We start from the raw sequence: 17165 nt of genomic DNA, 5'->3' as shown, positions 1-17165 counted from the left end.
CACAGCATGTTCACCCCGCTATCATCCAGAAGGCGAGGTCAGTACAGGTGCATCAAAGCTGGGACCGAGAGACTGAAAAACAGCTTCTATCTTAAGGCCATCAGACTGTTAAATAGCCATCACTAGGCGGTCTCCACCTCCACCGCCTTACGCAACCCTGCACTTTAGAGGCTTTTGCCCTATATACCTAAACTTGGAATCACTGGCTACTTTAATAATGGAACACTAGTCACTTTAATTATGTTTAAATAATGTTTCCATACTGCTTTAATCATCTCATATGTATATACTATATTTTAGTCAATGCCACACCAACATTGCTCAATCTAATATTTATATATTTCTTAATTCCATTCTTATACTTTTAGATTTGGGTGTTTGTTGTGAATCGTTTTTAGATACTACTGCACTGTTAGATACTACTGCACTGTTGGAGCTAGGAACACAAGCATTTCGCTACACCCACAATAACATCTGATAAATATGTGTATGTGACAAATACAATTTGATTTGATTTGGTAAGGACTCACTCCATGGTGCTGAAAAGAAAGCTCTGCTGTTGGGACAGCTTTATGTAGGCCCAAACAATTTGTGGGCACCATTTGTCACCATATTAGTGCAATTAATGTATTGTTTAGTGTTGTGTAGTGGCTTTGCTGGCATACATCTAAAAGAAAATTGGGGGAGTTTGCCCCATCAAGATGTACATGCTAAAATCGCCACTGGACCAATGTAATGGTTGCCGACATTACTTTTCTTTCAGTAAAGGTGGCCGTTTTGGTAGGATGAGAAGTATCTGTTTTGTTAATGACTCTTCTCTCTTTAGGTTTTCAAGGATTGTGGTTCTCGGCTGGTCAAAAGTGTTGTGAATGTGGTCACACCAGGGAGCTGTTGACCAGGACACTGAGCTGTCTGGCCCTATTACAGAGGCATCGCTGTTGATTCTGCAAGGGGGTATTATGGGCGTGCAATATAACATCACAAGGAGGCGCAAGCGTTGGTCTTGAACATCATCTGCCTACTGATACTGGATCTGTCTACCACCTTACTTCTTATGGCATGCCAATGGATACACAGTGCATTCGGAAAGAATTCAGACCCCTTGACTTCTTCCACATTTTATTACGTTACAGCCTTATTCTGAAATTGATTAAATTAAAAAAAATATCTCCTCAATCTACACACAATACCCCATAATGACAAAACGAAAAACAGGTTTTTAGAAATTGTTGCAAATGTATTACAAATAAAAAAACAGAAATACCTTATTTACATAAGTATTCAGATCGAAATTGAGCTCAGGTGCATCCTGTTTCCATTGATCATCCTTAAGATGTTTCTACATCATGATTGGGGTCCACCTGTGGTAAATTCAATTGATTGGAGATGATTTGGGAAGGCCTGTCTATATAAGGTCCCACAGTTGACAGTGCATGTCAGAACCAAAACCAAGCCATGAGGTTGAATGAACTGTCTGTAGAGCTCCGAGACAGGATTGTGTCGAGCCACAGGTCTGGGGAAGGCTACCAAAACATTTCTGCAGCATTGAAGGTCCCCAAGAACACAGGGGCCTCCATCATTCTTCAATGGAAGAAGTTTGGAAACACTAGACTAGTCAGGATTGAGGGAAAGATGAATGGAGCAAAGTACAGAGAGATCATTGATGAAAACCTGATCCAGAGTGCTCAGGACCTCAGACTGGGACGAAGGTTCACCTTCCAACAGGACAATGACCCTAAGCACACAGCAAAGACAACGGCAGGAGTGGCTTCGGAACAAGTCTATGAATGTTCTTGAATTGCGCAGCCAGAGCCCGGACTTGAAGCCGATCAAACATCTCTGGAGAGACCTGAAAATAGCTGTGCAGCGATGCTCCCCGTCGAACCTGACAGAGCTTGAGAGGATCTTCAGAGAAGAATGGGAGAAACTCCCCAAATACAGGTGTGCCAAGCTTGTAGCGTCATACCCAAGAAGTCTCGCGGCTGTAATCGCTGCGAAAGGTGCTTCAACAAAGTACTGAGTAAAGGGTCTGAATAGTTATTATGTAAATGTAATATTTCCGTTTTTTTTATACATTTGCAAACATTTCAAAAAACCTGTTTTTGCTTTGTCATTATGGGAAATTTGGTGTAGATTGATGAGGGGAAAAAACGATTTAATAAATTTTAGAATAAGGCTGTAACATAACAAAATATGTAAAAAGTCAAGGGGTCTGAATACTTTCCGAATGCACTGTAGCTATGAGTAACACTTTTTATGAACTGAACGTCATAACAGTGTCATAATATTGGCATAAAATTACTTAAGTGTGTAAGTAGTATTGTTTTGTCAACTTATGTAATTACTTCTGTTATAACGATTACAAAATGACACAGCCTTGTCACATAAGATGTCATGACAGGTTTTGACATTTGTTATGTCATGTTTATGACCATGTTATGACGTACAGTTCAAATGAACTGTTACCAATGTATGCTTCGGGTTCATGAAGGCTAACATGTCATCCTAAAGATGACAACATATGTTTTTTTATGTTGTTGTTGTTTTCTCATGGGACTTTGAATGGAAGCTTTATTAGGTCTACAATATATTTAATCAAGATCGTGTAAATTACATCTGACAGTTAACCTCCACAGAGGAAAGCTTCATTCATATTTACATTTTATTAATGACAGATTTGTGTTTGTGTAGGTTACTAAATAAAACGTCAACTGTAGCTTAAACTGTATGTTGAGGTTGGAATTCAAACGTTTGATTTTACACCAATGACAGACAGCATTACGGGATGATTCCGATTGCAACAAGGTTCCCTCTAAAGTAAAATGACATTCGAATTCACAGCCTCAGCAGCATCGACGTTGAATCGACTGTACTGATGTTAACGTAATGACATCATCCTGTGTTACGCATAGTAAAAAATAATTCACCGCAAAGAAAGCACGCCACTTGCTATGCGGGATCCTTTGGGGGTTCATACTCTGACGTCACCCCATTGAAGTTGACATCTATAACGGTTAAAGTAAAGGTTAAGGTTTGGGTTAGGTAAGGGTTATGGTTCAGGTTAGGATAATGGTTAAGGTTAGTGTTTAGGGTGTGGACGTCCCAAGTATCCCATATTGCACTAAGCAAGAACGCATAGAAGATTGCGCGAGTTGAAGAAGTAGGGCTCGCTTGTACGACACTACAACAAAATCGTTTAATTAAAATATTTACAATTTTCAAAAGTTGGTACTCTAATTGTATCTACATTGACAATTCAACCTGGAGGGACAGAAAAGTAACGAGTGCCGTTACTGGAAGAAAAGCGCTATAGATTGTGCGCACTCCTGTGCCGAAACTGGAATATTATGGGAGCTGTTTTGGCGGCCTTTTCTGTCGCAAGCTGGGTACGTTTCTTCTCATATGATATCACGAACATATTTGTGCACAAGAACCAGGTTGACATATGTGACAAACATAAAGAATGGCTTAGTATCTCAATCTTCGACTGAGCTCATACAAGGTTGTCAGGATGATGTGACGTAAGCAACAGGTCAGAATCATGAGGAGGCGCAAACGCCTGTCACTCATCTTGAAACGAATTACATGAACTAGCGGACTCGAATGGTGGTAGCCTATGTGATTGACTAGGACTTGGTTATGTATCTGCTTGTGTGAAAAACAAGGTTTTGATTTGCCTCTGCTTTTGCTCTGGTCTCCACAAATGTCAGGTCTCAATATGTGTTCACGTTATAGACTAGAATATACATTTTCATAGGGCAAAGGGAAACATAAACTATTTGCCTCCCCCAAGTAGCCCACAATACACCCATAGTATGGGGCTACTGTAAGTCCTAAAGGGTTAATCATGCTACTAGTAGCCATCTGCTCTACTCATGATTAATTGGATTAACAGTGCTTGCTGCCTTGTCCTAGTCCAAAAACAAAGACCATGGCATGCTTAAACTGTTGCCATAATATCTATGTGGAGCAATATAACCTACATGTCATAACGTACATATAATAGTCTACATGTAATAACGTACATATAATAGTCTACATGTAATAACGTACATATAATAGTCTACATGGAATAACGTACATATAATATTCTACATGGAATAACGTACATATAATAGTCTACATGGAATAACGAACATATAATAGTCTACATGTAATAACGTACATATAATAGTCTACATGTAATAACGAACATATAATAGTCTACATTTAATAACGTACATATAATAGTCTACATGTAATAACGTACATATAATAGTCTACATGGAATAACATACATATAATAGTCTACATGGAATAACGTACATATAATAGTCTACATGGAATAACGTACATATAATAGTCTACATATCATAACGTACATATAATAGTCTACATGTAATAACGTACATATAATAGTCTACATGTCATAACGTACATATAATAGTCTACATGTCATAACGTACATATAATAGTCTACATGGAATAACATACATATAATAGTCTACATGTAATAACGTACATATAATAGTCTACATGTAATAACGTACATATAATAGTCTACATGGAATAACGTACATATAATAGTCTACATGTAATAACGTACATATAATAGTCTACATGTAATAACGTACATATAATAGTCTACATGTAATAACGAACATATAATAGTCTACATGTAATAACGAACATATAATAGTCTACATGTAATAACGTACATATAATAGTCTACATGTAATAACGTACATATAATAGTCTACATGGAATAACATACATATAATAGTCTACATGGAATAACGTACATATAATAGTCTACATGGAATAACGTACATATAATAGTCTACATATCATAACGTACATATAATAGTCTACATGTAATAACGTACATATAATAGTCTACATGTAATAATGTACATATAATAGTCTACATGTAATAACGTACATATAATAGTCTACATGTAATAACGTACATATAATAGTCTACATGTAATAATGTACATATAATAGTCTACATGTAATAACGTACATATAATAGTCTACATGTAATACCGTACATATAATAGTCTACATGTAATACCGTACATATAATAGTCTACATGGAATAACGTACATATAATAGTCTACATGTAATAACGTACATATAATAGTCTACATGTAATAACGTACATATAATAGTCTACATGGAATAACGTACATATAATAGTCTACATGTAATAACGTACATATAATAGTCTACATGTAATAACGTACATTTAATAGTCTACATGTAATAACGTACATATAATAGTCTACATGTAATAACGTACATATAATAGTCTACATGTAATAACGTACATATAATAGTCTACATGTAATAACGTACATATAATAGTCTACATGTAATAACGTACATATAATAGTCTACATGTAATAATGTATCTCTGGTCATCTCATACAGTGTTATCGTCATATTATTGCCTAGACTAGAGACTAGAGCAAAATATGTCATGATGTAACAACAAGAGGACAAAAGGGCGTTTGTCCTGCATTGGGCGCAGCTCAGAGATAAGTTATACAGTCGTACTTTGTCTCAGGCCCAACTAATAAGTGTAGGCCAAGCAACCAAATACACAACGTTGCCATGAATAGTTTCAAAAACATTAGTAGGCCAGGACGTTCAGTAGCTACTCTAGTATATGCCGCTAGACATATGAATTTAGGCTTTGCTGGGGGGGTAGTATTTGGATTGAGACAAACGCATACAACAACAAGCCTAATCCAATGTCTTCCGACCTCCATTGTAACTGTCTAGCTAGTAGACAGTCAACTTGTGATTCCTGGTTCCTGACCAGCTAAAGCAGGTCAAGTTCATGTTAACCACAGGATGGCCTCATCAGTCATGTGTAAAAGATTTGTCTCGCCGGCTTGCCCATATTCTGGCTACCCATGGCTAAGCTGACCTTGTCTGTCTGCCTGGGGTATTACGTTGTTTACAAGCTAGTAGGCTACTTAGGGCTCCACAGAGTCAGGTGTCTTAGAGGTACAATGCCTTCATGCCTTTGTAGTGGTTACTGTACCGCTGTTGTATCACTGTTGTGGTGGATTAGACATGTCTGTTGTTTCTCTGTCTTGGTTGAATAAGTAAGTAACAGCAATATCTCAACTTCTCCTAAGTTAAGTACACCTGATTTTACCCCCACAGTCAAAAATACAGTTGTTGACTTGTTTTTTATTGCGTTTGGATTAGGTTCGGGCCTACTACCACATTGCTGCAGTATGTAGTGCTTCAAAGTGCCAGGACGAAGGTTAATCAGTCCACTTGAGTGTCTGCACTGACTCTGGCTTGTCCCTAGCTGACCTACAATGTTAGGGGAACGTTTGGCAATGATTTCCCCCCCTCTATCTACAACCTCACAGGAACGTTTGACAATGATTTCCCCCTCTATCTACAACCTCACAGGAACGTTTGACAATGATTTCCCCCTCTATCTACAACCTCACAGGAACGTTTGACAATGATTTCCCCCTCTATCTGCAACCTCACAGGAACGTTTGACAATGATTTCCCCCTCTATCTACAACCTCACAGGAACGTTTGGCAATGATTTCCCCCTCCATCTACAACCTCACAGGAACGTTTGACAATGATTTCCCCCTCTATCTACAACCTCACAGGAACGTTTGACAATGGTTTTCCCTCCTCTCTTTCCCTCTAGGTGCCGTGTCTGTGTAGCAGTGCGACATGCTTGCTGTGCAGATGTTGTCCCCAGAGCAAGAACTCCACGGTAACGCGAGTCATCTACGCCTTCATCCTGTTGCTAGGGACCATTATAGCCTGCATCATGCTGTCACCAGGAGTGGACGAGCAGCTAAAAAAGGTAGGAGACAGGCCAATCAATTAAATTAAATTGATTAAATTGTGTGTGTGTGTGTGTGTGTGTGTGTGTGTGTGTGTGTGTGTGTGTGTGTGTGTGTGTGTGTGTGTGTGTGTGTGTGTGTGTGTGTGTGTGTGGAGGTGTTATGGAGACGATGAATCATGTTGTGTCATAGTAGATGTTTGTGTATATGGTGAATGATCATTTGTTACTTTAATAATGCTTGAATACATGGGGGGGCTATTGGTGGAAAGAGTCAAGTCACACGTACTTAAAACGGTGGGGGCCTACACACAGAGTTGCAACTTCCAATGCAACCTTACTGTATGTTAAGGTTGCATTAACATTGCAACTCTGTCTAAATTTAAACATTGACATATATTCATTCCAAATGGGAATGTTGAATGACTATGGTTGGTTACTTATAAATTGTGAAACTTTTGTGGTACAGTACTGATAGTAGCCAACTTGTGGTTGATTTACAGTACCATAGCAAAAATGTTACGTTATTGAATGCAGAATCGCACAGCCAGACTATGGAAATTGACAGTAGATAAGACTTACCTAAATGGTTTGTGCCTATGTCCGTCTGTGCCTGTAGATTCCTGGGTTCTGTGAAGACGGAGCAGGCATCAATGGAAACATCAACTGTACGATCCTAGTGGGCTATAAAGCCGTGTACCGGGTGTGCTTCGGAATGAGCATGTGTTTCCTGGCGTTCGCTCTGATCATGATCAACGTGAAGAACAGTCGAGACCCGCGCTCCGCCATCCACAACGGGTAACCACCCCATAACGCAACGCACCCCTCAAAAAAAAAAAGGGGCCTACATGCTACTTATTACTACATATAATAAAACTTAAATGCCAACTTTGACTTTAAAGTCAGTATTTCGTTGAATACCCTTTATTATTAACCTTTTACACTTGTGGGAATTGGTCTTTATGGATAGGGCTGAATTTAAATGTTTCTTACAGAAGAAATATGGAAAGCCTATGCATAACCATGGTAGCAGTGGAAAGGGAACCGTTTGAGATTATGGTAAAATGATTAGACCAAAGGTGAGGACACAACAGTTCACCTGACACGAGACTGAATCCAAACATTACACTGTTGATTTTGTGTTCATTTGACATTTACTGTACTTTTCACCACATTTCAAATTTGAAAATACTCTGTATATATTCAGTAACATGTTATGGAATATTCCTGGAAAATGTGGGGTAGGTGCAACATAAGACAAAAAAACATTACAAGGGTTAGCGTGAGAGGACTAACTGGTGTCTCCAAGTGGCCACACGCCTCTCCAAAGTGTGCACAGTTCCTAAGTCATTTCAATGCACTTCTATGACTCAAAGAAGAATCTTCAACTTTACGTTTTTTTTTTGTTTTTTTTGCTCTCCTACTCCTGCCGTTGAGGAACCAGAGCAAGCACACTTGTAGTTGTTTTGTTTGGAACACAACCCTGCATCCCCGCTCTCACACAATTACTGATGTTGTTTACACAATCCAAAAACGGTCCATTAGAAATCGCATTCTGGTTCACATGGGCGTCATTTGAAAGCCTGGTCTATTGCCAACATGAGTCGCTAAGTTATACAATACGGAATTACACCTTTAGGCTTTCACAATGTAATTAATGGAAACAGATCTTCATTTTGGTGCCCATAGAAAGGAGTAATGATTTTCTTCACAATAGACAAACATAGGCTCATTCTGTTCAGAACAACCAATGGTATAACACCATGTCATCTTGTAACTGTACATCGAACATAGTGATCATAAGCGTTGACACTACAGTATATGACATGAGTTTTATGATATGTAAATGTGAAGTGCACATTTGGACTCACGGCTGTTTGGCTGTTTGGCTTGCTTGTATGACATCAAAGCGGTATTTATTATAATCCTCAACGTCTCATCTTTCAAAATACATTGTCCTCCTTAATTTACAGAACTTCCCAGCATTTACAGACAATAAAGTATGTGCAAGTTTGCCAAACTAGCAGGAGGGATGGGGGCAAACTGTTGTCGCGTGAGATGCTCATGTTCAGAACGTCTGTCAGTCAAAACTCACGCAGCGCTGTGCAGCGCAGAGACAGAGCTCTTACGTCATGTATAGCATGTTACTGTACAGCCACTGCGTTCCAATTAAGGTGTTTATGGGGCGGCAGGGTAGCCTATTGGTTGGAGCAGTGGACTAGTAACTGAGAGGTTGCAAGATCAAATCCCCGAGCTGACAATGTAAAAATCTGTCGTTCTGCCCCTGAACAAGGAAGTTAACCCACTGTTCCTAGGCCGTCATTGAAAATAAGAATTTGTTCTTTAACTGACTTGCCTAGTTAAATAAAGGTAAAATATATATATCAGTTCCCAAATCTGCAATGTTCAACCCTGGTACGATTGTAATGTGCTACCTCAAAAAAAGCATGTACACTGCTTGTAACTTAACAATTCTCATAATGGGGGACTGGTAAGACTTTCAGATATATGATTATCTCACTGCTGCAACCCAGGGCAATATTAGTGAAATAATCTCATACACAACGGGTCACTGAGCTAACGTTCTTCAGGCCACCGTGCCGAGGAACCCGAGGAGAATAACTGAACTAGAGTTTTCCGTAACAGCAAGACATCATAAGCCTATTCACGTATATTTATTAGTTGATAAATGACCTCACTCTCCCCCACAGGTTTTGGTTCTTTAAGGTGGCTGCCATGGTTGCCGTGACTGTCGGTGCCTTTTACATTCCTGAAGGGCCTTTTACTCGCAGTAAGATTGACACAATTTAAATCCTTTCAGTCATAGTTTGTGATGTGATAGTTGATATTTGTATATTATTATGATTTATCAATGCAGCCTTTGACCATGCATACCATGCACAATCAGCATATATGAGTGATATACTATTAGTCTTTGATATTACAATGTAGTGCAATATCAACACTATTAATTATTGATATACACAATGATAATCATGTAATAAGTAATAGTAATATTTTTAGGAACTGCTTGTTGATTGAAGTGTAATATAATGATGAGGGCCTCCCGATTGGCATCACTACAGACCCGGGTTGTTTCCCAGGCTGTGTCACAACCGGCCGTGACCGGGAGTCCCATAGGGCGGCGAACAATTGGCCCAGCGTCGTCCGGGTTAGGGGAGCGTTTGGCCGTGGGGGCTTTACTTGGCTCATCGCGCTCTAGCGACTCCTTCTGGCGGGCCGGGCGCCTGCAGGCTGACTTCGGTCATCAGTTGAGCTGCGTTACCTCCGAAACATTGGTGCGGCTGGATTCCGGGTTGAGTAGGTGGGTGTTAAGGAGCGTGGTTTGGTGGATCATGTTTCGGAGGACGCGTGACTCGACAATCGCCTCTCCCGAGCCCGTTGGGGAGTTGCAGCAATGAGACAAGATCGTATTTGGATTGCAATTGGATATCACGAAATTGGGGAGGAAAAGGTGGTAAAAAAAAATTGTAATTAAAAAAAAGTGTCATATGATGATGGTGTGTGTGTGTGTGTGTGTGTGTGTGCGTGCGTGCGTGCGTGCGTGCGTGCGTGCGTGTGTGTGTGCATGTAGCGTGGTTTGTGGTGGGTACCTGTGGGGCGTTCTGCTTCATCCTGATCCAGCTGGTTCTGCTGGTGGACTTTGCCCACTCCTGGAATGAATCCTGGGTGGACAACATGGAGAGAGGGAACTCCAGGGGCTGGTACGCAGGTGAGTCTTCCTGGCAAATCAAATCCACTTTAAAATCCACTTACGATCGCAACACACAGCAGTAAAATGAAAGAGGGGGTGAAAAGAACATAAACACACACACACACACACACACACTCAAACAGTCATTATGATTAGCCAAATTATTGATGTTTTGTTGATTAAGAATGCTGATGGGAGGTTTGATTTGATGTTTTAGCAAGTATTCACCATTTTTTGTTTTTAAGTAAGTGATATCAAATCAACACAATTGGTAACTACCTGGTACCAAATAGCACATAACAGTAATTATTTGAATGAATCCAAAAGAGTAAATACCAGCTAAATAAATGGTAACCGTAACATACAGCAAGTGCAGGTGTCAATAGTGCTCCCACTCTGTATAATGTTCTTAGACAGAATCTGTTCGGCTTTATAATAACAATGCAACTTGAATCTGATTCGGTCTATCCTCTCGTCTCTAGCCTTGCTCGCTGTAACTGGACTCAACTACGTCATGGCCTTTATCGTCATCATCCTGATGTACATGTTCTACACTCGGCCAGAGGGCTGTCTACTCAACAAGTTCTTCATCGGCTTCAACTTGCTCCTCTGTGCCGTAGCCTCTGTTGTGTCTGTCATGCCCAGAGTACAGGTGAGCCCTCGTTCAACGCTCATTCAATGTTCAACGTTCGATATTCATCATTTCATTTTATGAAATTGCTCCAAAGGTACTGTATAGAACAGGTAGGACTATTAGAGTGTAAAATAGGGACCTTGTAGCAGTCGCAAGGACAAAATAATCAGTAGGAGGCAAGGAGGTAGAGGTGGAAATTAGTGTTGTATTTATTTAGACAGCGATGGTGATGACGGTGGTCATTTCACAAGTTGATATATTTACAAATATCTGACTTCAAAATGTTAGTATTCAAAAAGAAAAAAGCCTCCTATCAGACATAACCTGTCCTAAGCATAAAGAAACAGGTGGGGTCTACTACACTCAGTTGCATCCTCCCCAAACGAATCGTCAAACAGAACTGACCGGAACATACCCAAGCGGGCACTCACAGTGCTTGGGCAATTAGGCTTAAGTGCCTTGCTCAAGAGCACATCAACAGATTTTTCACCTTGTCAGCTTAGGGATTTGAACTAGCAACCTTTTAGGTTACTGGCCCAATGCTCGAACCACTATGCTACCTGCCACCCATTTGCAAGAGTCAGTGCGCATCTAGTGGAGAGACGTGCCTAAACTAAGTTTCAACTCACATTCAGTTGATTCTGAGTTGTGACCAACTTTGTGATGCAAGGTGCAGCCACAGCCTAATTTAAATGATCAAAAATGGCTGTGAATGTCACAGTGGGCCTAGTACAGCTTAAAGTACATCCTAAAATGTCATGTGCTCAAGAACAATTCCGGGCCCTAATCAGTAGTGGCTGATGATTTAAAAACTTGTGGCGGTTAACAGTATTTTTTTTTTAAATTAAAAATATTACAAGGAGGATTTTTAAATATGTTTCTATTGTTGTTTTTTTTAAATGTACGGAGGTCCATCCTCCCTTTGCTACGTGTAGAAATCCCCACTGAGGCCTAGTCAGACAGCATTTCCATTATGTTTGGTATCCCTTTGTAAATCACAGTTACTTTGTTTGTTTTTTTAGGAATCCCAGCCCCGATCTGGTCTACTCCAGTCCTCCATCATGACCATGTACACCATGTATCTGACCTGGTCTGCCATGACCAACGAGCCTGGTCAGAGCCACTGCTACACAAGCTGCTGCCCTAACAGCACTGCCTCCCTGACTTGTTCATCTATGTTCATTATTCATTAATACCAAATAAATGAACAGTTCATTGTTCATATATCTAACCGTTTAAATGCAATCATATTCATAATTATTGGGAACAATCAAATAACTTCTCAGTCAGACTGACATCCTTTGAAACATTTGCCCATGAATTGCAAACACATCGCCATTCTCCACGCTAATTGCAAATGTATTTGTTCAGCTCGAGTTAAACTCAAAAGTCACCACCCCCTCTTAAAAAAGTAATTATTAATATTAAAATATAAACAAAAGAAATAATAAGAAAAAATATACATATACATATATATATTTTTAATTCCCCTCTTAGACCGGACATGCAACCCCAGCCTGCTGAGCATCTTCCAGCAGACACTGGTGCCCACGCTGGCCCCTCTGCAGATTGAGAACCAGACGGCCGTGGTGATCATCGGCACCGAGGAGCCCATCCTGTCCTCTCCCTATCTGCAGTGGTGGGACGCCCAGAGCATCGTGGGATTGGCCATCTTCGTCCTATGCATCCTCTACTCTAGGTATGATTGGTCAGCAAGGCAGACCTTGGTACAGCTATAGCACATAGTGGTTTGGGAAATATAAGTAATGTCAATTTGTTGTTGCTACACAGTATCAGTGGATTTGGTGACTGGTGACTGGTGACCCCCCCCCGTTCATGGAATTAGAATATCAGTTTGCAGTTTGAGCATTCTGAAAAGTGCTTTATCAATCCAATCCATGATTGTGACTTTTTAATCTAATACCTTTGGTTATACTTCATTATAACTTTATTGAATAATTATAAATGCTTATAAATATTTACAAATGCTTATAAATGCTTTCGAAGTTATTTTAAATGTTCAAATTTCTCATGCATTGTAATTCTTATAATGATTATAAATGCTCACGTCCTTGTAGCATCCGCTCGTCCAACACCAGCCAGGTGAACAAGTTGACCATGGCCTCCAACGACACGGTGACCCTGGAGGAGAGTAACGCGGGCACACCGGACGAGGAGGTGGGAGGGACGGGTACGGAGAGGAAGGGACCCAGCCGTGTGGAGGACAACGAGAGGGACATCGTCCAGTACAGCTATTCCTTCTTCCACTTCATGCTCTTCCTGGCTTCGCTCTACATCATGATGACTCTCACCAACTGGTATAGGTCAGTAAGGCCAAACTACACAGATTACCAACATTGTGAAGTGCTACGTCTGAAAACGTTACTAGCTGTCAAGTCCTAGCTTCCTTTGTCCTTGTTTCCTTAATTCCCCCTTGAGGATTTGTTCTTGACAGACGTTGGAGAGGATCCAAGGTCCCTCCCTCACACTTCCTTCTCCAATGAGCTTTAAAAGTAATTGAGGAAATAAGGACGGAGGAAGCAAGGATTTGACAGCTAGTAACATTTTCAGACACAGCCATGGTGTCAAGTTTTAAATAAAATGTTATTGGTCACATACACGTGTTCAGCAGTTGTTATTGCGGGTGTAGCGAAATGCTTGTGCTTCTAGTTCCGACAGTGCAGCAATATCTAACAAGCAATATCTAACAATTTCACAACATATACCCAATACACACAAATCTAAGTAAAGGAATGGAATTAAGAATATATAAATATATGGATGAGCAATGTCAGAGCGGCATAGACTAAGATACAGTAGAATAGTATAGAATACAGTATATACACTACCGTTCAAAAGTTTGGGGTCACTTACAAATGTCCTTGTTTTTGAAAGAAAAGCAAATTTTCTGTCCATTAAAATAACATCAAATTGATCAGAAATACAGTGTAGGCATTGTTAATGTTGTAAATGACTATTGTAGCTGGAAACGGTTGATTTCTTATGGAATATCTACATTGGCGTTCAGAGGCCCATTATCAGCAACCATCACTCCTGTGTTCCAATGGCACGCTGTGTTAGCTAATCCGAGTTTATAATTTTAAAAGGCTAATTGATCATTAGAAAACCCTTTTGCAATTATGTTAGCACAGCTGAAAACTGTTGTCCTGCTTAAAGAAGCAATAAAACTGGCCTTCTTTAGACTAGTTGAGGATCTGGAGCATCAGCATTTGTGGGTTCGATTACAGGCTCAAAATGGCCAGAAACAAGGACCTTTCTTCTGAAACTCGTCAGTCTATTCTTGTTCTGAGAAATGAAGGCTATTCCATGCGAGATATTGCCAAGAAACTGAAGATCTCGTACAATGCTGTGTACTACTCCCTTCACAGAACAGAGCAAACTAGCTCTAACCAGAATAGAAAGAGGGGTGGGAGGCCCCGGTGCACATCTGAGCAAGAGGACAAGTACATTAGAGTGTCTAGTTTGAGAAACAGATGCCTCACAAGTCCTCAACTGGCAGCTTCATTAAATAGTACCCGCTTAACACCCGTCTCAACGTCAAAAGTGAAGAGGCGACTCCAGGATGCTGGCCTTCTAGGCAGAGTTGCTTTTGCCCATCTTAATCTTTTCTTTTTATTGGCCAGTCTGAGATATGGCTTATTCTTTGCAACTCAGCCTAGAAGGCCAGCATCCCGGAGTCGCCTCTTCACATATTTTATAGTTCAACATTTATATTTAAACTCTCTCACACAACACAAGGCAGCTCTAGCTCTCTAACATGAAAGTGACCGCAAAGCAACACAGCAATGCTGCAACGCAATACTTCAACCATAGATATTTATCTTATTCACACCATTACATTTGTTCAGATATTAATATAGAAATCTTACTTTTTTCCTACACAGTCCTGATGCAGAATACAATGCCATGACCAGCAAGTGGCCGGCGGTTTGGGTGAAGATCAGCTCCAGTTGGGTGTGTCTCACCCTCTATGTCTGGACCCTGGTCGCCCCCATGATACTCATCAACCGGGACTTTAGCTGAAAAGTTTTCCGCTAATGCAGTATTCTTCTTTCACTTTCCTTATCTTGATTCCTGATTTTGCTTCGTTTTTTACGTTTTACATAAACATTGACCTTATTGCCTGCTGTACATTTCACGTGATTTACAGTCAAAATGGACTGTGTTGTTTTGTGTATTAGATGTTGATGGTTTTTCATAAAAATATCTCTTTAGTTAGCGTTTTAGATCTATTACAATAGATAGATTCACACATGAACCTGGTGTTAAATCTCCAGCCTTGTATTGGTACATTTTACATTTTGTGCAATTTGGGACCAAACGCAGGGATAGTTGACCTTCATGTTAAAGGAACATCTTTCATTTTAAAAAAAATGTAATTTATCTCATGGCAAGAAAAGTATGTGAACCCTTTGGAATTACCTGGATTTCTGCATAAATTGGTCATCAAATTTGATCTGATCTTCATCTAAGTTACAACAATAGACAAACATAGTGTGCTTAAACTAATAACACACAAATTATTGTATTTTTTTTGTCTATATTGAATACATCATTTAAACATTCACAGTGTAGGTTGGGAAAAGTATGTGAACCCCTAGGCTAATGACTTCTCCAAAAGCTAATTGGAGTCAGGAGTCAGCTAACCTGGAGTCCAATCAATGAGACGATATTGGAGATGTTGGTTAGAGCTGCCTTGCCCTATACAAAACCCTCACAAAATGTGAGTTTGCTATTCACAAGAAGCATTGCCTGATGTGAACCATGCCCCGAACAAGAGAGAATTCAGAAGACAAAAGATTAAGAATTGTTGACTTGCATAAAGCTGGAAAGGGTTACAAAAGTATTTCTAAAAGCCTTGATGTTCATCACTCCACAGTAGGACAAAGTGTCTATAAATGGAGAAAGTTCAGCACTGTTGCTACTCTCCCTAGGAGTGGCCGTCCTACAAAGATGACTGCAAGAGCACAGCGCAGAATGCTCAATGAGGTTAAGAAGAATCCTAGAGTGTCAGCTAAAGACTAAAGACAGCTAAAGACAGCTAACATCTCTGTTGACGAGTCTACGATATGTAAAACACTAAACAAGAATGGTGTTCATGGGAGGACACCACGGAAGAAGCCACTGCTGTCCAAAATAAACATTGCTGCACATCTGAAGTTTGCAAAAGTGCATCTGGATGTTCCACAGCGTTACTGGCAAAATATTCTGTAGACAGATGAAACTACAGTTGAGTTGTTTGGGCCTGGACAACTTGCTATCATCAACGGACAAATTAATTTCCAAGTTAATCAAGACATTTTGCAGGAGAATGTTAGGCTATCTGTTCTCCAATTGAAGCTCAACAGAAGTTGGGTGATGCAACAGGACAATGACTCAAAACACAGACGTAAATCAACAACAGAATGGCTTCAACAGAAGAAAATATGCCTTCTGGAGTGGCCCAGTCAGAGTCCTGACCTCAACCCGATTGAGATGCTGTGGCATGACCTCAAGAAAGCAATTCACACCAGACATCCCAAGAATATTGCTGAACTGAAACAGTTTTGTAAAGAGGTGGTCCAAAATTCCTCCTGACCGTTGTACAGGTCCGATCCGCAACTACAGAAAACATTTGGTTGAGGTTATTGCTGCCAAAGGAGGGTCAACCAGTTATTAAATCCAAGGGTTCACATACTTTTTCCATCCTGCACTGTGAATGTTTATACGGTGTGTTCAATAAAGACATGATAATGTATAATTGTTTGTGTGTTATTCATTTATGCAGACTGTGTTTGTCTGTTGTGACCTGGATGAAGATCAGATCAAATTTGATGACCAATTTATGCAGAAATCCAGGTATTTCCAAAGGGTTCACATACTTTTTCTTGCCACTATGTCTATGGATGTTATATTCCTGCATTATGGGAAATGTTGGGTTAACAATAGACTCAAACTACGAATCTGACCAGTCCTGACCCTCTCCACTCCAAGTGATGTA

At 40.0% G+C, this 17165-nt stretch overlaps 1 protein-coding gene across 1 annotated transcript; it reads left to right on the top strand.

Moving 5' to 3' along the window:
• The first annotated feature begins 3138 nt into the window (after positions 1-3138).
• On the top strand, positions 3139-15586 carry LOC120026471 (serine incorporator 1-like). The gene is made up of 10 exons (XM_038971343.1): positions 3139-3386; positions 6675-6836; positions 7435-7613; positions 9527-9606; positions 10411-10548; positions 11013-11182; positions 12187-12277; positions 12662-12863; positions 13243-13488; positions 15070-15586. Exons 1-10 carry the CDS (start codon positions 3348-3350, stop codon positions 15206-15208), a joined length of 1446 nt encoding a protein of 481 aa, XP_038827271.1. The 5' UTR covers positions 3139-3347; the 3' UTR covers positions 15209-15586.
• Positions 15587-17165: the final 1579 nt, after the last annotated feature.

The sequence above is a fragment of the Salvelinus namaycush genome, chromosome 2 (genome assembly GCF_016432855.1).
Source record: "Salvelinus namaycush isolate Seneca chromosome 2, SaNama_1.0, whole genome shotgun sequence".
Classification (NCBI taxonomy): Eukaryota; Metazoa; Chordata; class Actinopteri; order Salmoniformes; family Salmonidae; genus Salvelinus; species Salvelinus namaycush.
This window is presented reverse-complemented; position numbering and strand designations above follow the sequence as displayed.

Coding starts and splice junctions, on each gene's coding strand:
- LOC120026471 (XM_038971343.1), top strand. CDS start 3,348: ATGGGAGCTGTTTTGGCGGCCTTTTCTGTCGCAAGCTGG. Junction 7,614..9,526: donor CGCTCCGCCATCCACAACGG/GTAACCACCCCA, acceptor TCTCCCCCACAG/GTTTTGGTTCTTTAAGGTGG. Junction 9,607..10,410: donor TGAAGGGCCTTTTACTCGCA/GTAAGATTGACA, acceptor GTGTGCATGTAG/CGTGGTTTGTGGTGGGTACC.